We start from the raw sequence: 25181 nt of genomic DNA on the forward strand, positions 1-25181 counted from the left end.
TAGAAATTGTTCTTTTTTTAACGCAGTGTTTCAGAGATGTGTACTTATTCATTTTTTATCCCGTTCTGAGATGTTTAGTCTGTTTTCCCTAATGTAATCAAATTGAAAAGGTTTTGACAACTGGAATTTTGGTCAGGTTGGTTTTTCAATATGTTTCCAAGTTGAAGTGCACCTTTTTGATTTTTCAGGAGAGGGACATATTGGTGTCGGTGTTCTGTGCTTCACATCAGGCAATTATAGTACAACTGCCTTTCTAACACTTATGTCATTCATAAAGAAAGATGACTACTATTTATATGCTTTCTAAATGGTCCCATAGCATATTGTTGGGATTCAAGCACCTTCTTTGGTTCTGCTGGCAGTTTGTTTCTTTCAAGAGTTTTGCCACCTTTCATTTTTTCACAGGGTGATGAAGACTCCTTTCACCTACAGTTATGGTTATCAGCATCTATGTCCCACACATGGGTCTGTTTTGTCACCGCTTGCCTTCCATTCACACACAAAATACGTGAATTTCTGTAGCTCTACAGCTTCCTCAGATGGAAATTACATTAAGGCCTGTTAGTGTTTGACAAAAACATCGACCTGTTCCTTTTACAGATGCTGACTAATGTGCAAAGCAAAACACAAACTGCAGTTTGCAAGCATTTTAATCATCAAATCAAGATCTAGTACTATAGTAATTTCTGAGTATCCAAAGTGTATTGGAAAAATCAGTTGTTGAAGAGTTTGTCTGTAACAGTTACTCAAAGATCTGTCTTAAAATTACTTCTGCTGTTTGTTTTTGTTTTAATTTTAGGAACTTTGCCTGAATATTATTCCTACATTTGCAAATCTCATAGATTATCCATCAATGAAAAATTCTTTAATTCCAAGAATCAAAAATGCTTGTCTGCAAACTTCTTCTCTTGCTGTAAGTATACTGCCTTTACCTGTAAGCAACATATTTTAATCAAGTTGAAATTTTATTTTTCATTCATTTAGTTATCGTTCTGACTTCCTGAACCCCACTCACTTGATCATGTGTAGTGTCTGCAGGAATCCCAAATCCACTTTTGGTTACTTACATCTTCAGATTGTGCATACCTGTCCCCCTTTTTCACAGCAATAAGGTTTGGCTCTTCCATCCAAGAGGCAAGACACTGATTCAGGGCTGTAACACTTTGAATCAACTTTGTTTTTTGAAGTTTAAAAAGACATCTGTTTTTGGACTAGAAGTTCAGTGACTAGCACTGAAATAAATGTTTTAAGTTTGCCTGTATTTGTTGAAGTTGGTTACAACCATGTTGGTGAAATTTAGAGGGGGTAAGAATGACTTAAATAAGTGCCAAGAGAGTGTAGTCCATTAAGATTAGTAATTGTTTGGGGTGTAAGAGTTGTACACACATTGAACTGACTAAGTGCACAGGTTGAGGTTTTGCGGGTGTTTGTGCCATCTACCATAGCTTCCAGCATAACCTGTTTCAATATAACTTGTTTGAAGATGGGAAAGGAAGGGGATTTAACAATAGAGTGGACAATCATCATTCGTTGGCAGATGACTTAGGAAGTTGTGAGATTGCCAACGGCACAGTTTGTGCATAGTAGTTTTATGGTACATGGATTTGAATTCCTATTTCCTCTAAAAGATTCCAAAACCTAGTATTATTTGCTATTAACATAACATAAAACATTTTGGAATCATTCCAGTGGTCACCTTTGCTTGGAATAAAAGTAAAAAGTTACCAGTTGCAGCAAGATGATAAATGCTTGAACCTTCTGAAAAACAGAAAATAACTTTTCTGCAGAATCTTTAATTTGTCACAGTGTAAATTTCCCTCATGTGCCAGACTGGATCCCAAAAACTCAAAAGCAGTACCCCTGCGTCTTGGTAGGTGGCATCAGGCAACTCCTCGTCTTTGAAATTCTACTCCAGAAGTGATGACTCAAGTCATTTATAAGGGCCACCCAGGCACTCTGGTTCTGTCTTTCTGTACATGAAGACGTACATCATGAGCTCTGCTCCTTATTTCACTCTGTAAAGAGAATTTTCTGAAAAATAAAAAATACATAGAGTGTGAAAAGGTTATCACTCCTTAAAACGACAAGATTCAAGCGTTGTAGGGTCTGTTGCAAACTTAAGCCCGCAACATATCTCCAGGAGGTTGCCTTTGGTGTTTAGGTTTTTCACACTCAGAGGTCATAGCCATATAACCTCTGAGGAAGAGTCGAACATTGAGCCCATTCTACAAGTTATCGATGAGAGGCAATCTAGGATACACATCCATAAAGAGACGGGGAGAATTATTACAGCACCTCCTCTAAAGCCAAAGAGAAAGGTGGCATTCCGAGAAGAACTGGACACTGCACAGCCTCCAGCGAAAGTGCCAAAGCAAAAAGAGAAGCCAGTACCTCCTCAGTTTTCTCCTCCTCATTCTCCACACCTATCTCCTCACACCAGCCCTCCTCCAATGCCTTCTCCAACACATTCTTTTGATTCTCAAGAAGACATTGTAGACCCATGGGACCTTTCTGATCCGGATCCCATCGCAGATAACTACCCAGACACCTACCCCTCTAAATCATCTCCACCTCAAGATACTACAGTATACAATCAGGTCATAGCCAGAGCTGCATCTTACCATGGGGTAACAATGCACAGAGAATCATTAGAGGAAGATTTTTTGTTCAACACGTTATCCTCAACACATTCTAGGTACCAATGCTTCCAGGTATGGTAAAGCATGCAGACCAAATTTTGAATGAGCCTGTGAAAGCAAGAATAATCACACATAAAATAGAGAAGAAGTATAAGCCTGCATCCTCTGACTACATCACCCATCAAGTGCCTCCAGATTCGGTAGTGGTTAGTGCTGTATGAAAGAGGGCAAATAGCCAGTCTTCAGGAGATGCACCCCCTCCTGATAAAGAGAGCAGGAAATTTTACGCTGCAGGGAGGAGAGTTGCGTCTCAAGCAGCAAATCAATGGAGGATAGCTAATTCCCAGGCACTACTAACCGGATATGATAGAGCTCATTGGGATGAGATGCAGGATAACATACAGCTTCTCCCAAAAGAGGGCACAACAGGTAGTAGAGGAAGGGAAAGCTCTCAGTAACAACCAGATAAGGTCTGCCCTTGATGCGGCTGGTACAGCTGCAAGGAACGTGAACACAGCAGTTACCATTAGAAGACATGCATGGCTGCGCTCCTCTGGTTTTAAACCAGAAATACAACAGGCTGTGTTACACATGCCTTTTGACAAGAAACACCTCTTTGGGCCAGAGGTGGACACTACAATAGAAAAGTTACAAAAAGACTCTAATACAGCAAAGGCAATGGGTGCTCTGTATACTACACCATATAGTATACACCATATAGGGGGTCATTTCGTAAGCCTCAGTTTTGAGGAGGTTTTAGACCGCAATCCTCCGAGGCATCAACTTCACAAGCAAAACCAACATATCAAACCCATTACCAGCAATTGGTGTTTAGAGGAGCATACAGAGGACAATACTCTAGAAATAGAGGTAAATTTCAAACCTCTAAACAACCAGCAACACAGCCAAAACAGTGACATCCTTCACTCCCTTCCACGCCACACATCTCCTGTGGGGGGAATACTACAGCAGTTCCACGCACATTGGAAAAATATCACCACAGACAACTGGCTGTTATCAATTAACCACAATGGCTATTGCCTAGAATTGATAAACAGTCCTCCAACTATTCCACTAAAATATCACAAATTAACCCCAGAACATGCAGTTCTGTTACAACAAGAGGTTCAATCTCTGCTACTCAAACACGCAATAGAAATTGTTTCACACTCTCAACTAGGAACAGGAGTTTACTCACTATACTTTCTAATTCCCAAAAAAAGATAGCACCCTCAGGCCAATATTAAACCTCAGGCCCCACAATTTTTACTTCCTATCAGAACATTTTCACATGATAACTCTGCAAGATGTTATCTGACTGCTACAAAAACAAGATTTTATGGCAGACCTCAAAGATGCGTATTTCCACATACCCATCCACCCAACTCACGGAAAATACCTCAGGTTTGTCATACAAGGAAAAGACTACCAGTTCAAAGTGTTACCTTTCGCCATAACAACATCTCCAAGGGTGTTCACAAAGTGCTTAACAGTAGTAGCAGCTTACCTAAGAAGACAACACATCCATGTCTTTCCATATCTAGACGATTGGCTAATAAAATCAAGCAGTTGTACACAATGCCAAAATCATACACGTTACGTGATAGAAACTCTGCACACGCTTGGTTTTTCAATTAACTACCAAAGTCACACCTTCAACCAGCACAAATACAATCGTATTTAGGTGCTATCCTAAATACTCACGTACCTCTAGCCTATCCAAATACACAAAGGATACAAGCCTTTCAACATCTAATTCCACTTATACAACCAAATCAACAATACACAGTAAGATTTGTCATGAAAATCTTAGGAATGATGGCATCTCGCATAGCAATAGTCCCACATGCAAGACTAAACATGAGGCCCTTACAACAGTGCCTTGCACAACAATGGTCACAGGCACACGGTCAACTTCAAGATCTAGTGTTGATAGACCGCCAAACACAAATGTCCCTTCAATGGAGGAATCGCAGCAATTTAATAAAGGGGCGGTCGTTTCAAGACCCTGTGCCTCAGACTATAATCACAACAGATGCATCAATGATTGGTTGGGGAGCTCACCTAAACAATCACAATATTCATGGGCAATGGGATGTCAAACAGAAACAGCTACACATAAACCATTTAGAGTTATTAGCTGTGTTTCTTGCCCCGAAAGCATTTCAACCTCTTCTCAAACAGAAGAATGTTCTTATAAAGACAGACAACATGACAACCGTGTATTATCTCAACAAACAGGTAGGGACACATTCATCTCATCTGTCCCTTCTAGCCCAAACAACTTGGAAATGGGTAATTCACAATCAAATTAACCTATTAGCACAATACATTCCAGGGATAGACAATCAGTTGGCAGATGTCCTCAGCAGAAATCACCAGCAAACACACGAATGGGAGATCCACTCTCAAGACTTCAAAAGTACTTTCAAAAGTGGGGAACACCAAACAGATCTTTTCGCAACAAACGAAAATACAAAATGCCAAAACTCCGCATCCAGACACCCACATCCCCTATCCAAGGGCAATGCTCTATGGATCAATTGGCCAGGGATATTTGCTTACGCTCCCCACCCCCCACTCCTTCCATTTCTAGTCAACAAGTTGCGTCAAACTTCACTCAACATGATACTCATAGCACCAACATTGGCACGTCAGCCATGATACACAACGCTACTAGATCTATCTGTGGTACCTCACTCCAAGCTCCCATGCAGACCAGATTTGCTACCACAAAACAAAGGTCAAATCAAACATCCAGACCCCAATGCTTTTAATCTAACGTTTTGGCTCCTGAAGTCCTAGAATTTGGATCTTTAAAACTGCCATCAGAATGTGTGGAAGTCATTAAACAAGCACGAAAACCCATTACTAGACAGTGCTACGCAAACAAATCATTTGTCTATTATTGTCAATCTGCCATTGCAGCCTCTGTGAAATGGTGCATGCACCTTTCACTTAAGGTACAAGGCTTGTCTTATATTGTGGTCACTGTACGTGGACGCTGCAAGTCACCCATCTGGTCGGCCCTTCAGCCTAAGGACAGGGTGCATGTGCCTAAGTGAGGGTACTCCTGCATGAGCAGAGGTACCCCTACAAACCCCAGACTCCAATTTCTGGGCTTTGTAAGTGTGGGGAAGCCATCTTAAGATATGTATTGGACAGTGGTCAACACGAGTGGTCCAGCTCCATAATGGCCTCTCAAACATGTTGGAATCATGCAACTACACCGATTCCACTCCTAATTGCATGATACCATGTACTCTGGGGGTTCCTTAGAAGATCCCCCAGTCCTGCCTATACAGCCTTGCAGGGTCTGCCTGTGTGGCCCATGCTGCTGCAGATCTGTTCTGCCCTCCTGTTGCTGAGACTAACTTAAGCACAGTAAGACAGAACAAAGGTTTCCTCTAGAAGAAAGGTGTGACCACCTCTCCTGGTGTCTCTGGGCTAGGGTGGGGTGGCCTCCCAGCCCCACCAGACTGCTTTGAAAGGCATGTTCGGGACCCTCCATGCATAAACTGTTTTGCACCAGTCGAAGAATCTCCGGTTCCTACTCTAGCGCAAAACCACACAAGGGACAGGGGAGTGACCACCCCCGTCCAGCTCCTCCCCTACAGTGGTACACAGAGCTCTGCCAGGTGGCTGTTTGGTTCTGCCATCTTGAAAACAAGGTAGGCAGAAGCCCCTGAGAGCATTTGACTGGTCAAGTCTAGTAGATGATGTCCCTGACCCCCTCTGATAGGTGAGTCACTACAGAGAGTGACCAACCCTCTTTTAGGGTTACTTAAAGGCTCCCTGAGTGTGGGGTCCTCAGATTTGTCGAGCAGACTTTACAAGGAACTCACTGCAAGACATCTTCTGCTCCTGGCCTCCGGAGCTGCTGGTCTGCTTTTGGAACTGAAACAAGACTGTTTCTAGTTTGGAGGGCTCCCATTGCAACATTGTTTCTCCTACTCTTGCAAGATTTCTGCAACAGCTGTGGCTGTGCATCCTCCAGGGTCACAAGGTCTCTATTTGCATCCAAGAAGCAGGACGGAATCTCCTTTGGAGTAAAGGAGTCACTCCCCTGCATCTGCAGGCACCTCAAGACGACAAAGACCGTCTAGTAGATCCTGATGTCTCACGGACAAAGAAAGGCTCTGCTTACAGGTGGTGGTTAGGTGGTCCTCTCTGGGTCCCTCTTGTTTTCTGACCAACTTGGGAGACAGTGGGCCCTTGCCCCAGCCCCTAGAATGGAAGCCCCCTGCACTGCAACTTGTGCTGTTTCCAAGGCTTGTTGACTTACCCTCCAGGAGATCTTCAGACTCCAAGAAGCCCCACCCCCCAGCACTCTGCAGCTCGAAGGTCAGCTTCCATGCTGCAGCTCCTGCGACGTGGGACTTCTGTTTTGTTGTGCTTCTGTGTCCTCCCTGCGACTCCATGTGCCTGCTTCCAGTAGGTCACTCACAGAGGCTCCTCCAACTTTGGCTGGCTTTCCTCCCTGCTGAAGGCCTGCCCCTGAATATCTTCCAAGGGTCGAGTCACTAGGACCTTGCTGGTTCTCAAAAACCTACAATTGTCCTTGCAACAAGTATTTGCCAAGGCTTGTTGGTGGCCCTGCTGGGTACTGATCGTCCTGCAATACAGCAACTGATGTGGAACAGCTCCTGGTTGACTCCAAGGATCTCTTGCATCCCCCAGACTCTGCACCTGGACTTCTTCCTTCACCATACTGCAGGAACTTCACCTCCAAGAGGATGGGCATTTCCTACCTGCACACCTGGATATAACTGAGTGGTTTCGACACTGTCCCCATCTTTTTCAAGTTCTTCAAGGCCAGAATCCACTTTTGGGTCCACCTGCCTGGCCACTAGTCGCGAGAGCCCATGGACAACCAAAGCTCCCGTTGACTCCAACAAGGGTTTCCGATGCCACTTCACCCCTATGCACCTGTGCTTCCTGGTGTAGCGGCCTTGGTCTTCTGGATATCCATGTGTGGGGGCACTATCCAACCTTTTTTGGTGTCAACTGGTTTCTTCGGGAACCCACTAGGAAGGGTCCTGAATCCATAAAAATCCAACTGCGACAGTCCTGTGTTAGCCTATGGGACACCTGGCTCGATAACAACTCTGCACCTGGACGCCTATGAGATTTCTGGTACTTAACGCTAGTAATTTCGTATTCCCACAGCCACTGGGATTGTAACACACTTACCATGGTTGGGCACCTCCATTCTTATACCACTTTCTTAGTATATGGTTTGGTCCTCCAATAGAATACCATGTATTTATATGCTTTCCCTGCTTGTTGCTAAGTGTATATTTTGTGTGTAGATATGTCTAGGTGGAAATATAACAATGTTAGGATAGCAGTTGTGTTGTAGTAAAGAATACTTTATTTTTTCAACACCTGGTGTTTTTTTCTTCTGTGTGAGAGTTACTGACTGACTATTGTGTTGTTGCAAGGGCTTCCTTAACCCAATGGAGCATAATGCCCAGGTATTTTACCAGTCCTGGATATCTGGATAACGTAAATTCACTGTGGAATGTGGTGCTGGAATCGGTAAACGGAAACAATTCAGATTTGGACCAGTTGATACAGAGGCCTGAAAGTGCTCCAAAGCAAGCAGTTTCACGTAGAACAGGTGGGAGATTGTCAGCGGGATGACAGACAAAAAGCAAATTGTCATTAGTGTGTAAGGAAAGAAATAGTGGGCCGTTGCGGAACTGTAGTCCTCGATGTCTATGATTTTCATGGAGGTCACGGACCAGGAGGTCCAGAGTGATTACGAAAAGAAGAGGAGAGAGTAAACAGCCTTGTCTGGTGCCTCTCATGACTAGAAAAGGCTCAGTCAGGGAGCCATTGGTGCGAATTGAGGCTGTGGGTAGGGAGTACAGTAACTTAATCATGGAAGTAAAGTATAATGGTATGCCCAGTTTGGCAAGAGCAGCATGCAAGAAGAGCCATTCTAAAGAATCAAGAGTCAGGTGAAATATGATTGTGGACCAAGAATATGGTGCACAGGAACAGGGAGTTAGAGCGGTGCAGGACAAATCTAGAGCACCAGCTTAATGATTCGCTCAATGAGTAGGGAAAGCTGGTTTGAGAGGACCTTGGTAAGTAGATGTTTGAATTGTTTGTAAAAGGTGCCGGTGAAATCATCGACCTCGGAAGCCTTGGATCCCTCCAGAGAATCTATGGCCTGAATAATTTTGTCGACGGAAATTGGTTCGGCCAGGAATTGCTGGCGGGCTCTAATGGTCAATGCTATGGCCAGTTTGTTTAGATAGTAGGAAATGGAGGTAGCGTTGTCGGAGAGCCTTGTGTAGTATAAATGCGTGTACTATTGTAAAAGGTTGACCAAGATATCTTTGCAATCTTTGACGTGGATGCTATCTGGTTGCAGCAACTCAGGAATGTACGAGGAGCCACTGGGGGGACCCTAAGAGTCTATCCAATGTGCACCCATGTCATTGCCCTCCGCATTCCTGCAGGCCCTTGCGTATTTCCATAGAAAAAGGGACTCACGTTCTGCCAGGTCTCGATATTCAGCCAACAGAGAGGCACACTGTGTGGGCAAAGGGGTGTTCGATGTGATTTGGCGTGCTTGTCTGCCCTTATCAATTGTGCTTCCACTTGCGCCAAGTGGGAGCAAATATCGTGCAGGACACCAACTTGTTTCGAGATACAGACAACACAAGTGTATGCCTTACAGGCTTCCCATAGTGTCGCTTGGGTTGCAACTGAGCTTGCATTTAGCTCAAAATATTCGCCAATCGGAGTACCGAGCAGAAAAGGTCATCATGCAGGACCTTGGCAGGGAATCACCACTGTCGTTTGATACCACTGCCATACGCCAGACATATTGAGATGGTTACTGAGGCATGATCAGAGTGTGTGCGGGCCACGTTTGTGACGTCCTTCTGCCATGGGGAAAGTGTGAAGGATAGCAACCAGTAATCAAGGCGAGACCATGTGTTGTGAGGCGTAGAGTGCTGTGTATATGCTGGAGTATTGGTGTGGAGCAGTCACCAGGGGTCATGAAATAGAAAAGTGCTGCATATATCAAAGACTACTTGCACCAATTTAGGTTTGTTTGTTGGGGCTGCTGTAGTGGAGTCTAAATGAGGATCTGGGAGGTTAAAATCAACCCCAGTATGATGTGGTCAAACTCCATACGACCAATATGAGCCATCAGAGTGCTGAAGAAATCTGGGGTGTCAACATTGGGAGCATATATATTAGCCAAGATGACCCGGTGACCTGCCAAAGTCCCTGCAATCAGAAGGCACCTGATACATCATCTGCAAGGGTCAACGATGGGGGGAATGGAAGGCTATTGTGTCTGAAAATGTTGACTCCATTGGAGTAGTAGTGAACAGGAGAAGATGTGGCCCCCATGTGGGTGCAAAGGAGTGAGATTTTCCAGGGGATAGGTGGGTCTCTTGGAGGAATTCATCCCTCACATTATGTCTAGTAAGATAGTGAAGTACCTCCTTACCCTTGTGGCAGTCATTTAGGGCACATATGTTTTAAGAAAGGAATGTGACGTCTAGGAATGGGAAATTATGGTCACGCTACACGGACATGAGTGAATTGGTGCAAAATGGAGTGATGAGAGGTGCCCATCATGAACCTAGTGTGCGGAACAGCAGATAGATGGCAATCAGAAACGTAAAAAATCCAAACCTCGTAAGCCACCCCTCCCCCTCCCAAACCAAGAAAAAATAGCCTAGCAGTCCCCAACATACAGTATCCCAACATAACAAAAGAACAAAACAAGTGTGTGTGTGTGTGTATACCACGGGGAGTGGCAGTGCCTCGGCACATCGGGCCCAGAAGCATTGTAGTGCTGGGAGTATATGTATGGACCAAGATGTACCCGTTGTGTGCAAGATCTAGAAAACAGGAAAATACAGATCATACACAGGACGCAAGTCCACAGGCTATTGATAAAGGCGCTGGGGGTCTTGATGTTAGGTCCAGTCATGTTTCAGTCCAGGGGGAACAGCTCCTCACTGGCGGGCAACTATCAGGGGTCGCGTGCTGTGGTGATGAGGCCAGTTTTACTTAGTATTTGCAAAAGTTCAGGGCGTCTTCAGGTGTATCAAAGAAACGAGCCCTGCTGTCACGTAGGCTCTCATTATTCTAATGAGACTACTGGATTTTGGGCATCAAGATCGTCCACGGTATGGGAGACTGAGTCTGACCCACTGTGGGTGACACCTGTCGCCCTAAATTCGGGTTTTGCTCCGGCTGAGTAGCAGCGCCTCATCTCTACCAGAAGATAGGGATGATTGGACAGCTGAGTCCATGACATATTAGGCTTCTCAGGGAAGTCGTGGTCACTCAGATCGTATCCGGTTCTATAATTCACACTTCGGTCTCATATATAACTGACAATAAGAAGCAGTATAAGTTTTAATGACTGGTTTAATAAAACGACTGCATTTTAGATAGCAAAGCGTGAGCTGCAATAACCAGGACGACACAACATGACAATATTAAAATGGTGGCGAGGAGAGTGAAGCATAAGAATAATGCTATCATATTGTCACTACGGTTTGTGGACTATTTCCTTTCTAAGTCATAATCTGAGTATAGCATGTTAAGCTCTAATTCTGCCTTTCAGGTTCCCCCGGAGGACATCAACCCTCATATCTGAGCAAAGGCCTGTAGTCTGCGTTAGCATCTGGAGCAAAGCAATCAGCATACAGTCATGGTTCCCTGGCTGGAATCTCCCTCTTAACGTGTAATGGGACTAGGAAGTGTTTTTATAATAACACAGCTGATGTTCTAAGAAAACGTAAGGCTGTGTATTTTCTACGAATGTTGAAGAATAAACTTCTACCACGTTCACCAGCAATGTACCAAACTGTATCCTTGACTGAATCACAAAGTGATCAAGAATGTCTTGTTTGAGAACACAGTGCTGGGCTAAGCAAAAACAGTTAGATAGATGAAAATAAAACAAGACCGTAAAACTGGTTATTGTAAAAATAACAATGCGAAGCTGAATAAAATATATCTAGGTCAAAGTGCACAGCGGCCTAGTGTGTTAAACTAACATGCATGAAGCTATAACTAAAATGGCTACACAACACCCTCCCCCTGTCGGTTAAAAGTGGTTCAAAGCCAAAACTAAAATTTCATTGCTAAAAGCTCAACCTAAGATGTATATAAAAACCAGGTCAATTTTGACAAGTTAAAAGGACACACAAGCAAACTACGTGGCAATTTAAAACATGAGCATGTGACTTATAACCGAATTCAAAAGACATGTCAATTTAGAAAAGTTCCAAACTAAGTACGAGCCATGGAGAACAGGAGATCTTCCACTTCGGCAGGTGTCAGAACCGGAAAGTCCGCGCCAAAAATGATCAAGGAGCAAGTGTGTTCCATAGCCCCAGTGTCAACCAAGGCAGCATCCTGTGGAGTGCCCATTGATGAGTTGTCGACAACTTCCTCCAGGAAGGGTAACTCATAATTAGCTTCACCTAGCAAACGCAACCTCAGTGCGCATGTCTGGTAATGAACCCTCAATGAGAACATCAACAGATCAGCATCTTTTGCTGGGGGGCGCTGTTGTGAAAGACAAACTTCCAGTGCATGTTAGAAAGAGCACCAGAGGCACCCAAACACTGGCTGCACACAATACAGAACCGGTCTGAATGACAAAGACCAGTTGCACTCCAATTTCTCTAGGAGTGTTGCTCCAAAATGCTGCATAATACACTCACGACGCAGCTGCTGATGGGAGTGCCGTCATTTCTCGTCGTTGCGGCGGGACAGCCATTACAGCAGGATGCCAGCTAATAAAGCCAAAGTTATCGGAAATCCCCCCAAAATACTACCGAAAATTAAGTGGATAGCAGAAGGTATCAAACTGAATATGGGGGAGAAGGTGTGAACAAAACCAGAACCAAAAGCTTTGAAAAAATTTGCGATTCCAGTCATGCTGGACACATTAAATATTCGTCCCACGAGTTCACCAAAGTGTCTCGGAAAGTTTGTATTTAACTGGGACTGTATTTCTGCTGATGACCTTGCCACTTGAAGTGCGTAGGTCTCTTGCGCAGATGTAAGGGCCACATGCTTTTGAAACAGTAAAGCCTTGAGTTTACTCAACTTGTCAAAATTCACGTTTGAAGTAGCAATGTAAGGCCAAATATCAGCTACCTCCTTAAATTTAGTGGGGGGAAACAGTACGTTCCCGCAGCATGTAACGACCTTAGAGACCGAAACAACGTAAACTATTCCGACCCACATGCCACAACAGCCTTCACTATTAAGAACGACGTAGCTGCCGTTTGAAAGCACCTGGAACGTGCGTCTAATCAAAGGGACTGGGACTCCCTTAAGATAACAAGCCAAGTTTGCAGCCGAGGCGTTGCACGCCCCATGCAAAGACAGCTATTTACAAATCATCAAATGGCTGACTGAAGTCTCACATTCACTACCGCTAAGAAAGACCTCTTTCATGCCATTGAAGCATTTGTACGAGAAGGGAAGCTCCCACACCTTATGGATGTAACGATCTCCCAGCTTTTCATATCTGCCTACTGGAATGTGTTTTAAACAGGAGGTGAATTGTAGTGTGGAAATAGGCAGATTAATAACACCGTGTATTAACCACTCAGCTGATGGTATTTTGGCCACGGTAAAAGGCAACTTTTCTAATTTCTCAATGTTAAGCATGACATAAGTCGCTTCCTTTTTAGCCATTAGTTGTTGTTGTCGCGTTAGATTAAAAGAAAAAATATCTCCCTTGCACTGACGGGCTGCCATGGAACGCGACCCGCCTTCAATGTTTGAAGCGTCCAACTCAACTGCATAATGGACCTGATCTGACTCTGTCCATGGTGTAAGGAAAACATATCGGATTGTATAATGTTTATAGCAGAAGAGACAATATTATTAATGGTATATATCCGGTCGGACAAAGAGTTCATCCCATTATCCACAACAGCTAATGCCTTTTTTAAATTTTCCTGGTCTATTTGCCTTAACCAGGCAGCAGCATCTTGTTGGGAAAGTTTCCAAATCTCATTGTATACTGCATATAAAAAACACTTCTTTTGTGGTGTTCTAGGGCCTGACAAGAAATCTTGTAAGTCAGTGGAGTTAGACAGGAGATTGAGGTGTTCTCCAACCGTGTTCAGTGAGGTCAGTGAGGATGATTTTAGCCACTGTTGGCATAATTTTCCCACACTATATGTTGTAATTACATCTGCATGCTCTGGTGATGAATAGCGAGGGTCTGGCCTACTCGTCCTAAAACCCCCCGAGGAGTTAATAAAACGTTGATGACACCCATTGGTATCTATTGGCCACAATAACCACCTGCCTGGACGTGTCAGTAAAGCATTAAACGTACCGTTGTGGACCCACTCATCGAGCTCATCTTCAGTGGCATTCGTATATTTTTGCCATTTGAAACATTTTGCGGGGGAAGGTATACTGGGCATGTTTAATTCCCTGATTGTTGCTAAGCCTAAACAACTCGTTTGTTGCACTGTTTCATTTAAAAAGATAATTTGTACAGGAATGAGGTATGCTCTAAACAATGTTTCTTTTCCCTTAATTAGCCAATTTTTTGATCCCCAGACACTTTTTAGATCAATTGATTTGGACCAATATTCATAGCCTTCTATTGATAACCGGGAAACAAAGGATTCCGAATATATACATTTTGTATTGGTCAATAACGTGTATATCCTTAGTAGATGGTACCTTAAAATAATATGACTCAACATTCTTTTGATTGTGCCCAGAAAAATATGCAAACTTTTCAGAATATGTTTTGGAACTCCCTTGCGGTGGAGTTGGGCAATGTTCCCATTGCGTGTAATTAAATACAGTTTTGGGACTGCTCGCTCTATGTATGAAATGGTGCCCATAGTAATTATAGCAAAACATATCACCATAATTTTCTTTAAATTGGTAAACATCTTAATTTTCAAAGACAGTATAATATTGCAATTCAGTCATCATAGGATCAACTGTTTTCACATACCAGTCATCAGAAACAATGTCTGGTATCACTACATCATTCATTGATAATTTGAACGCATACGGTATTTGAATAACTTCCGTGGGACCATATATATCAAACATTACTTTGTCCCAAACAATCCCATCGATAATTGGCACTGCGGAAATGTTCACAAAGGATAAGTCTTTATGTGAAGAAAAATGTGGTTTCAAAACCTCTTCCACCAGTTCAACTGTCCATATTTCAGGTAAAAAATGGCCATGTATTAACAAGAAAAAGGTAATGGCAAAACCAATCCATAGTAGAAAGGCTAGGACAGTCAGAGAGCCATAGATAATTCCATGGAAAAATAAAATAAGTTTATTTAATCCAGTTTGTTAGCTTACGTGTACTTGACAGATCAGCTGTCGAAGAGGCGAATGAGTGTGAGAAATCATCGCCGAAGTCGGCAAAATGACCAGAGGCAGTCCGTGCAAATGGCGGAGCTGTTGTCAGTGGTGGAGTTGGTGTTTCCTGCAGTGGCACACTATAGACAGCACCATCCGTTTGGCTTGAAGTCAAGTTGACTTGGTCAAATGTTTCTAAATTAGTTGACGTTAGTGGAACTAATGCAAGATCATCTTCCACCCTCCCCATGCTCGGAGAGGTGTCGGTGTTGGTGTAAACAACTTGTGGAGGAACTTCTTCGCCAGTAGTGTGAGGGATTCGGGAACTACTGGATGTTCCTCTTGGTCGGCTGTGCAGGATCGGCCACATGGTGTAGTTTGACATTGTCAATAGAGACAAAACGATTTTCTTTGGCACCTGCCAACGGTGGTAGAATAACAGTTCTGGAACCGTGTATACCTAGTACAGGGACTGATGCTCGATAAGAAGGGCCAAATTCCTTTTTTACTGCTACTTTTTCACGTACAAGATCCCCAACTCTGGGAATCCAGCTGGTAGATTTACCAGCACATCTTTAATTCCTGTGGAGGCTGCACTTTTGGAAGAATTATCATCACGGAACTGTAGCAATTCTTGTAAGACAGTGACACATTAATTTATGTCAAAAGGTGTTTTTTGCTGCCTCCACGCCACGACCATCAAGATCCGGAACATACATTCAAGTTCTGAACAGGCACTCATATGAATTACGACCCCCTCAGGGACCTTCTACGCAGGATATTTAGTGCTCTCTGGACTCCATACAGGCGATTAAGCCAACTACGACTCGTACCTAAGACTCTGGCTGTTAAGGATTGCTTTAAATCACGGTTTAATCGCTCCACAACACTATTTCCCTCAGGATGAAATGGAGACAAGTACTGGAGTTGGACCCCCAACTAATCCATGGCGTCCCTGAATGCCTTGAGGCGAAAGCAGGGCCCTGGTCCGAATGGAAGGCCGCAACTGCATATGTACCCATAAAGATTTGCAAATCTTTAATAACAGTTTGAGCGTCATCCGAGCTTTGTGGCCACACCCATACAAATCTGGAGCATGAATCAACAGCAACTAAAATATATTTGTATGCACTATCAGGTGTTAAGGGACCACAGTGGTCCAAGTACACACATTGTAATGGTTTGTTTGAAATTAAGAGGGGTGTCTGCGGTAGGCGCTTGGCAGTGGAAACTTTGATTTGTTGACAGATGTCAGAACAAAGGACATACTGCTTAGACTCTTCGTAGAGACCTGGCCACCAGTAACAGGCCTGCAAGATCGAAATTGTAGCCGCCACACCAGCATGGGCAGATGCCACCCCTCATGCGCTGCTTTAATCAATTGGAATCTTATGTCTTTGTTTGGGATGTCTTGTACACCTACACCTGGTATCTTAACCTCAGCATTCAGCATACCTCCCTTACAATAGTGATATTTGTTAGGAAATCCTTTAGGATAGGGCGTAGCATCAGCCGTAGCTGTCACAGCAGACCAGATGTCTGTGTCCGGTTTTGAACTCAAACAAGTCACTGCAGCTACAGCGGCCACAGCCACTGCTAACTTTGCAGCTTCATCAGCCTGTGTATTTCCAGCAATGTGTATTCCAACGCGCTGGTGTCCAAGTGTGTGTACAACATGGGCATTCGGTATCGTCTCTTTCAGGTCAGCTACTTTCCCCCACAGTAGTCTGTGTTTAATGGTGTTGCCTTTGGAATCTCTGAACCCATTCTGGCGCCAATAATACAGGTATTCGTTAAAGGACTGGACACAGTAATATGAATCACAAACAATCAGCGTAGGCTGTGCCAGATCTGTGGTTCCAGTGCCATCAGCAGAGCTTTTAGCTCAGCCAATTGTGCTGTACAATCCCCTAGGGTCTGAGTAAAGTTATGTAGAGGGTAAAATTTATCGCCCTCCATAGAGCCACTTACGACTGCGCAAGCAGCAGAATATTGATGTTTAGTTCCAATTGCAGGTTGTGCAGCGCCATCGGTGTACGTGACTCTATGATACTGATCAATAGGCAAAGTATTTACTGGAACTGGATATTCTATTTCATATTGTAGAAATTCCTGAGTTTGTAGCTTTGGGTAAAAAATGGAGTCTACATCAGTGGCTGTCAGAGACATAGCCCATTGTATCCAACGTGGATGAAATGCTTTTGCGTTTGGAACGCTAGCTTTTGTAACAGCCTCTAGAGCTGGGATCGGCAAAACGACAATAATGCGTTTTCTTTGGGCAAGAGTTCTTTCTTTAATGACAGCCATCTGTACAGCAGTGAGAATTTTCTCTGTGGGAGCAAAGCGTTGTTCTGCTGCTGAGTACAAATGCGATTTGTATGCAATCGGGACTGTCTCACCTTCATTAAATGTCACATAGGTGAAACCGATGGCCCCAGCAATTACTCTGATGACCAAATGTGTTTTGTTGTCCCTTGTGTGTAAATGTTGTGCTGCAAGCATGTCTGTCTGCAACTCTCGAAGAATGCGTGTATGTTCGATTGTCCAGAATTTACTTGAAAAATCAGGACGTATGAAGTCACATAAAGGTTTTATGCGTGTAATATAATCTGGAAAGTAGGTTCTGCCAAAATTGTAGAAACTCAATAATGATTGGAGTTTTTTGATCGTATTCAGTGGTTGTAACTGTGCGCACTTCTTTACGAATTATGGTGCTAAGCTCTTCCCTTCACTTGACAGCTCATATCCTAGGAACAGGATGCTGAGGAAGGCTATTTTTGTTTTTTGAAGTTAAATGTGTAGCCAAATTCGGCAAACCCTACAACAATGCGGGCTACCCGTCTTAAATGTTGAAGTAGTTCATCATCCGTGAGAAATGTCTTTCTGGGGTAGTAGGGAAACTTTACTCCTACTTTTCAGGGTCTTGGGGTGGGGTATCTTGGACACCCTTAGTGTTTTCTTACACTCCCAGCGACCCTCTACACACTACACTGGGCCTGGGGTCCATTCGTGGTTCGCATTCCACTTTTGGAGTATATGGTTTGTGTTGCCCCTAGGCCTATTATGTCCTATTGCATTCTATTGTGTTCTACAGTGTTTGCACTACTTTTCTAACTGTTTACTTACCTGATTTTGGTTTGGTTGAATATTTTGTGTATTTTACTTACCTCCTAAGGGAGTATATCCTCTGAGATACTTTTGACATATTGTCACTAAAATAAAGTACCTTTACTTTTAGTAACTCTGAGTATTGTGTTTCGTATGATATAGTGCTATATGATATAAGTGGTATAGTAGGAGCTTTGCATGTCTCCTAGTCCAGCCTAAGCTGCTCTGCTATAGCTACCTCAATCAGCCTAAGCTGCTAGAACACTACTAATCTACTAATAAGGGATAACTGGACCTGGCACAAGGTATAAGTACCACAAGGTACCCACTATAAGCCAGGCCAGCCTCCTACAGAGAGGCCCTGCCTCTTCCTGTCGCAGATGGGTGCGGACCGGCGCGTCCTGCGGTGCGGGGGACCAGCAGCGCTTTATATCGCTCAAACAGGCGCCTGGCCCTGCCTCCTGGCCTCCTCAGGGTCTTCTGGGACTTGCAGTCCCCTGTTAGCAGCACAAGAGTCCCATTCCAGTACTTAGCTTGCAGTATGCTCAACCAAGCCAGGATTCAGAATTCTGGACAGAGAGGTTTTGATGTATGGTAGAAAGAAACACGCTCCCCTGCTAACTCACTGCCTTTAAAGTAAAACCCAGCTCTGTGTTTACTTCCGGGTAGAGCAGTCCTGCGGATCTGCGCTGCCTCTGCTGCGCGCAGGAGGACACTGAGGCCTTTTCTAGATGCTTCTGATGCGCACAGGGCACCGTGCGCCCGGAGGGCCCCGTTTCTGTCTGCTGCCTCAGGTCCTCCAGGCTCTTTACTGTCCTCATAGCACCAGGGTGCACTCCAGCTGCCTCTGGTGAGCTGCCTCTGGCCTGCTGCCTCCCCCGGTACCAGTGACAGCCGAGCCAATGGTGTGGACATGCAGGGCATGCCGCCCCAGGAAGCAGCAAGAGTTTCCCTACTGACTCCGTTAAGCTCTCGCTCGCTGCACAGCTCAGCGTCTCGCAGCGGAGGCGGCTCGCGCTGGGGATCGGGAGGTGAGCTGGGGAGCACCCGGCCGGTGTGATCCAGAGACCGCAAGCGAACAGACGACACCAGCCCAGCCTTCTGCGCAGCCAGACGGGGATGCAGCAGCCCTTCCTTGGGATCAGGGGAATGCAACAGTTGTTAGAGTCCACGTATGTGCACACTTTTGTCACATTGCATAAAGCCAGCCCTGCATTTTGTTTTAATTCAACAGACTTATACAGTTCCGAAGAGGGAATTAAAAGAAAATAAATACTGGTTTGCCTTAGTAAATGGAAAGAGTTGAAGCTGCAATATTATATGTGCTCACCATTTTCTAAACAAAACAGGTCATTATATAAACTGGAAACTGAAACTAAACTTTAAAAACGTTATTAGAAAGTGGAACTTTGAATATGTTTAGGCAGTATGAAGCCACAAAAAAGAGTCATTAGTTATTAGACAATGTTTACTATTTTAATTATTAGGTATGCTTAGTAAACCAAGAGTTTGCAACTTTGTTTAATAATTGTGGTGTTTATTTAAGCAATGCATGTGGGTTTATGTTTTCAATATTAATGTTTGAAAGTTGTTTATCTATGGCAGATAATTTTGTAGGCACTTGAAAAGTATTGCATAAGCCCATATTTGCATCCTGTTTACAAACATACATAAACATATTCTTTATTGGGATGTGGGCATCAGTTGTACTAACTGTATGCATAACACCCTCAGTTTGATGCATTCTTGGTGGGAAGGTTTCAGGTTAGCTACTTTGCTTGCAAAGTTAGACCCTCTCCTGTTTTATACCTGCATCGCCTAGATACATAAAAAGGGAAGGTTCTACATGGGAGCCTGGAATTTGGTTGCTGTATTTAACTAAGGTACCCATTCTCACCCTACTAATCATTCACCTAGAATAAAAATGGAGAGACCTATTGCAATAAATTATAAAGTAATTTTCACTTATTTTTTTCTTTTTTTTTTTTTTACAGGTTCGTGTAAACTCATTAGTGTGCTTGGGAAAGATTTTGGAATACCTGGATAAATGGTTTGTGCTGGATGAAATAGTACCTATCTTGCAACAAATTCCGTCACGGGAACCTGCAGTTTTAATGGGAATATTAGGTATTTGAGTTTTCCTATTTGACTTATTTTATTATGTTTTACTGCCCTTATGTCCATCCGCTAATAGAATATATGTACTGATAATGTTTTGTATCCTAATTTGCTACTCCGGGGTTGGATCCTGCTTCACCTGGACAATACTTCTTTTCGCCACCTTGCAATAATAGTAGGACAAAACCAGTAAAATAGTTTTGAAAAACCTGGAGTGAACACTTGGGAAAACCACGAGAGGGATCGAAGATGAAGTTGGAGACTAAGTAGTGTACATAGGTGTCCAAATGAGCATTTGATATATGTATGATGATCCTATTTACCAGCATTCCTCTTGTTTCTGGTTGTGCCTCTGTGAAGGGGCAACTTACTTGCCTTCAAAGCAATCAAGCCAAGTACCAACATCATGCTTGAACACCAGTGCAGGTATTGCAAAAACAAAAGAGCATTTCTAGTGTTGAAACTGAAGGTAAATCTCGACAGTTCATAAAAAAGAGTAAACAGGCCTGTGTGCAGTAATTAATCTGTTGAACACAAAAAGTTCGACTAAAAAGCTTGCTTTGTGTGTGAGTAATCGGCGGTGGCTGAGATTAATTCAAGCATTCCGCTCATTAGTTTTCTGTATACTTCAGTCCAAAGCTCTAAGTAGTATGGGGATGTCCCAACATGGGTCACGTGCTTACTGTGCCACTGGACCCAAGCTACTCCCAAGTGGAGAGTTCCAAGCAGGGTGAAATCAATTATGAGTTGCTTATGCTCCAATTCAAAGAGGACCTGGCCTGGCAATTTGGGCTGAACTGTTTCTACTTGAGCAAGGGTCAGAGCTGATTTGCATACAACTTGGTTCAGATTGAGGTGGCAGGGCATGCAAAATAACAACAAACTTGGATGCAGTATTCTAGCCATCACTTTTTTGGATACGTAAAAAAAAAACTAGTGGATCTTGATCAAGACCTGGAGCCTCATAATAGGGACTTTTTATTAAGGCTGACAAAACTTCATCAAGGGTAAAATTGAGGATGGTCTAAACTGGGAAGGATAAATATAATGCCATGGCAATAATTGTATTTAGAATCTTTCATCCATCTAAACACAGGTATGTGTGCTTGAGGTTACTGTCTCCTAAATCCCCAATAAAGGTGCCCACTAGCCACCTTTCAGAAGGCAGCAGAGTTGCCAGGACTGGAGGTGATAAAGGTCGTTCCATGCTTACTTTTTTTCTGCAAGCGATTTAACTCTGAAGCATTGACCAATATCTACCAGAGGATTGTTGTCCGTATTGAGATATTGGGCTTGGGATTTTATTGAGTAAAACTGTACTCCTCCTTTTGCCCATATTGTTAGCCTTAAAACTGTGCTCTGGTTCCATTTCGTCCACTTTTCCAGGCACTCAATTCAGTTTGACAGGCTTTTATTTTCCTTTGTTTCATTTATTTTCCCGTCTAAGGCAGTGAATTTCTCATTAAACTATACCACTCTTGTATTTGTTCTTACATGTAAAAAGTGGAGCATTTTGTCTTGCATAGTTTCAAATATCTGAAAACATGCTGGCAAAGTAGGCTGTAAGCTGTCCTGATCTGCTGTTTACTGTTGGTTCTCACCTACTTGAGGTGAAAATGCACCATTTTCTGAGGGACACCATTTATGTAGCATGTGAACCCTTCTGAAGCATTGCTTCCTCCATTGAAGGTTCCTCATCCTTCTTTTCTATGTGCCTGATAATTATCTAAAACAGTACCTTTGATTTTTCAGACTGACTACAAAAAACATAAACGGAAGAGTAGAAGGGGAAAATGGGAAAGGGGTGAATACTATCAATGAGGACATAGAAGGGGGCTTGAATCCTATAGCTCTGAGAAGGGGGAGAAAGTTGAGGAAAGTGAATAGTTCTGTTAACTACTAGACGAGAAGTGGATTTTAAATTAATAAGTCTTAAGTTGGTGCCTGAAGGCAAGGATGTCAAGCGCTTGTCTTAATTTATCTCTGGTGCACACAGCTTGTATCTGAGCACTACCACTCCTGCCAGGGGCGCAACTAGATTTGAACTTCGTACAGGGGGATAGTGGTTTAAACCACAGTGGTGGGGCTACCACTTCACGCAATATGGGCGGTGGCATCCTCAGAGCCAATGTGAGAACACACATTAGCAAACCAAACAGGTTTGCCTTTCATGTGTAGCCGCATGCAAACAGCATTTATGCAAGCCTGTTTTTTTCTTTAAAGCCAGTTCTGTTGGCTTTGCCTATGCTTTCCCCTGAAACATGTAGCAATACAGGAGCTTCAAGAGTGTCCACCAGACCTACAAGCATCAGATGTCAACATGGTACCAAGTGAGTCCTGTGACTGTACTTCATGTATTTTCTTACAAAAAGCAACATTAGCCACATAATAAACAAATGCTTCCAAGGAATGAGAAGATGTTTGTGGGAGGATCTCACAATGAGCACATGAATGTGCTCCCACAGACACAGAAGTAGATTTATACAAATGTCATTATTGGTATGGAGCATGTACTGTAATTAATAACATTATGGAGGACTTCTATCTGGCTTTCACAAAATGAGGATGTCACCAAGAGCTCAACTGGTAGGTGCATTCACAAAGCATCAAAAGTGACATACCTGTTTACAAATATAAAAACAAATGTGTGTTGATATTTATATTGCATGGACCTAGTTGGTTATAACCTGAGCACTGTACATTATGGGAAGCGATCTCAAATGGGGGCTTGAATCTTGGAATTACACACATTTTCAATGTCATCTCACAACTTTAAAGTTTAGGCACAGTGAGATTAAGTGGTTTACTCAGAAGTGCAGAATTTTCAGTCATGTTCTAATCTTGATTCAAGCACAGATCCCCAAGTGTCAAGGTGCTGCTATTTAAAATCTTATGTTAAAAGATTAGTTTGTGTGACATCCACTCACAGCGCTGGCATCACCTACTGCCAAGGTGACATCCAGACTTCTGGTGAAGAAGAGAGCAAAATGAATTGGTGAAATTTGCTGTATGTTTTGCTTTTGCATAATTGTCGTACTGCTTGTTCACACATCACTCACTCTGCCATCTCCCATTTCACTGTCTTCTTTGCTGTCTGTCACATTTTCCTCTCACTTCCTTCTCCTCTTTCCCCTCCATATTCTCTCACACGTTCTTCTTTTGCGATGTTCTCTATCTCTTCTCTCTAAGCTATTCCACAATTTCTTCCAGTAAGCCCTTTTCTCTCACCTTCATCCTCCTTTCCACCTTCTCCTCACTTGAGACAGACCATGTTGTAGACTAACCTGCAATAAAGGTTTGTGGTACTTCCACTGAATAGGAACTGGTGCCAAGTATCTCAAACCTCACAGAGATCAGCTTTCACCTTATTGGAATAATTACTGAAATAGCTCAGCTTGCCCTGTGAACTAGCTCTGTATGTATACTAGGGAATCGGCTCTAGTTCAGTGCAAGAAATCAACTGTTTGTAAATAAGCTCAACAATATATTCATATGACCTCTGTTCCATCTGTGCTTGGGCTATGGTCTGTCTGGACAGTGCTTCAGCACTATGTCAGCTGTATTTTGTGTTGCAGCTTAGCTGTACAAGAAGATGGAGCAGCAACTAATTTTATCAGTTCTGGAGCTCATGTATGTCTACTAAATGTTCATCCCTATCTCGAGACGAGTAACCAACTTTAGTTTTATGTTCCTCTCCTTAATAAAACATGTACTGAAATGTGCTTTTCAATCCAAAGCGGTCCTAACCCTTCTATTGGTATGTTGTGCAGCAACACTCTAGACGTAATGGTTTGCATTGCAGTTGAACCTCTCATCTATATTTACCTCGTCTTCTAATCTACTCTCTACTGCACTCTACACTCCTCTGTCTTCCTCACCATCCAGGCTTTGTTGTGAATGCCTTCTTGACAGACTTTGCTTTTAGGTCAATTTGATATTGTTTTTGCCCTACATTTGTAGTGAGGACATTTAGAAAGAGCAGGGGAGTAGAGGCAGAGGGATAGAAACAATGGTAAATAAAGGACAAAAGTGAAATGTACGAAGTGGGAAGCTGCAGGTGGAGAAAAAATTAAAAGGGAGGATGATGGAGAGGAGAGCAGCAAAAGGAGAGAGGCTACAGGGATAGAGGATAGGATAAACAGTGCTAAGGCTGAGGTGACAGCCTACAGAGATGCATTAATAGTCAGAATACACTGCAGCACATGGGAATGCAAAAGTGGGCTTAGGAAGAAAAGCTAAAAGCAACAAATACATTTGGTAAATTTCATGTTTTGTCTCTTGGCAGAAGGCTTGAGCAATAGAATCCACTCTTCATGCAGACATTAAAAAAGGCAAGCTGTCTGGACTGTGCCTCAGCAGCAGGTGCGCTAGCCCACAGGGCAACACTTGTTTGTTTCAAATTGGCATGGAGGTGTAGAAGGTGAAGCAGGCACCATCTGACTGCAAAAATGAATCAGCTTGAGGAGCAGCAGCAAATCTGAGAAGCCAGTATGCATTTCAAGTGAACCCTTGAAATATATGTGTGTCTCAGTCCTCATCCTCCCTTCATCTCAAGGTTTTTGAAGCACCAGCAGTCACTTGCAGTGATGTGAAAGATGACCAAGAGGTAGACCCCACAACTGTTGAGCTGTCTGGACATACCATGCTGCTGCAGCTGAAAGCTTCAGTAGAAGCTGTGTCAGGTCTATTCCGTAGGAAAGTTTCCCTTTTGGCATGGCTAGCAGTTCCCTCCCCCCCCCCCCCAAAAAAAAACCCCTCACATACACGTTTGCCTGGTATTGATGCTAACTTGACTGAGTGTGCGCTGGGATCTTGCTAACCAGGCCCCAGTACCAGTGTTCTTTCCCTAATCTGTACCATTGTTTCCACAATTGCCACACCCCTGGCACACAGCCAAGTCCCTTGTAAAAGGTACCAGTGGTGCCAAGGGCTCTATGACCAGGGAGGGTCCCTAAG

The 25181-nt window shown here is 43.4% G+C and overlaps 1 protein-coding gene across 2 annotated transcripts in view; it reads left to right on the forward strand.

The window, feature by feature from the left end:
• Positions 1-25181, forward strand: part of SCYL2 (SCY1 like pseudokinase 2) — a 349357-nt gene that overhangs the window by 184365 nt on the left and 139811 nt on the right. For both annotated transcript variants that reach the window (XM_069229600.1, XM_069229599.1), the window contains 2 exons: positions 800-913; positions 20102-20234. In XM_069229600.1, coding sequence (XP_069085701.1) covers positions 800-913; positions 20102-20234 — 247 coding nt within the window. The remainder of the gene's footprint in view (positions 1-799; positions 914-20101; positions 20235-25181) is intronic.

The sequence above is a fragment of the Pleurodeles waltl genome, chromosome 4_1, assembly GCF_031143425.1.
Source record: "Pleurodeles waltl isolate 20211129_DDA chromosome 4_1, aPleWal1.hap1.20221129, whole genome shotgun sequence".
Taxonomy (NCBI): Eukaryota; Metazoa; Chordata; class Amphibia; order Caudata; family Salamandridae; genus Pleurodeles; species Pleurodeles waltl.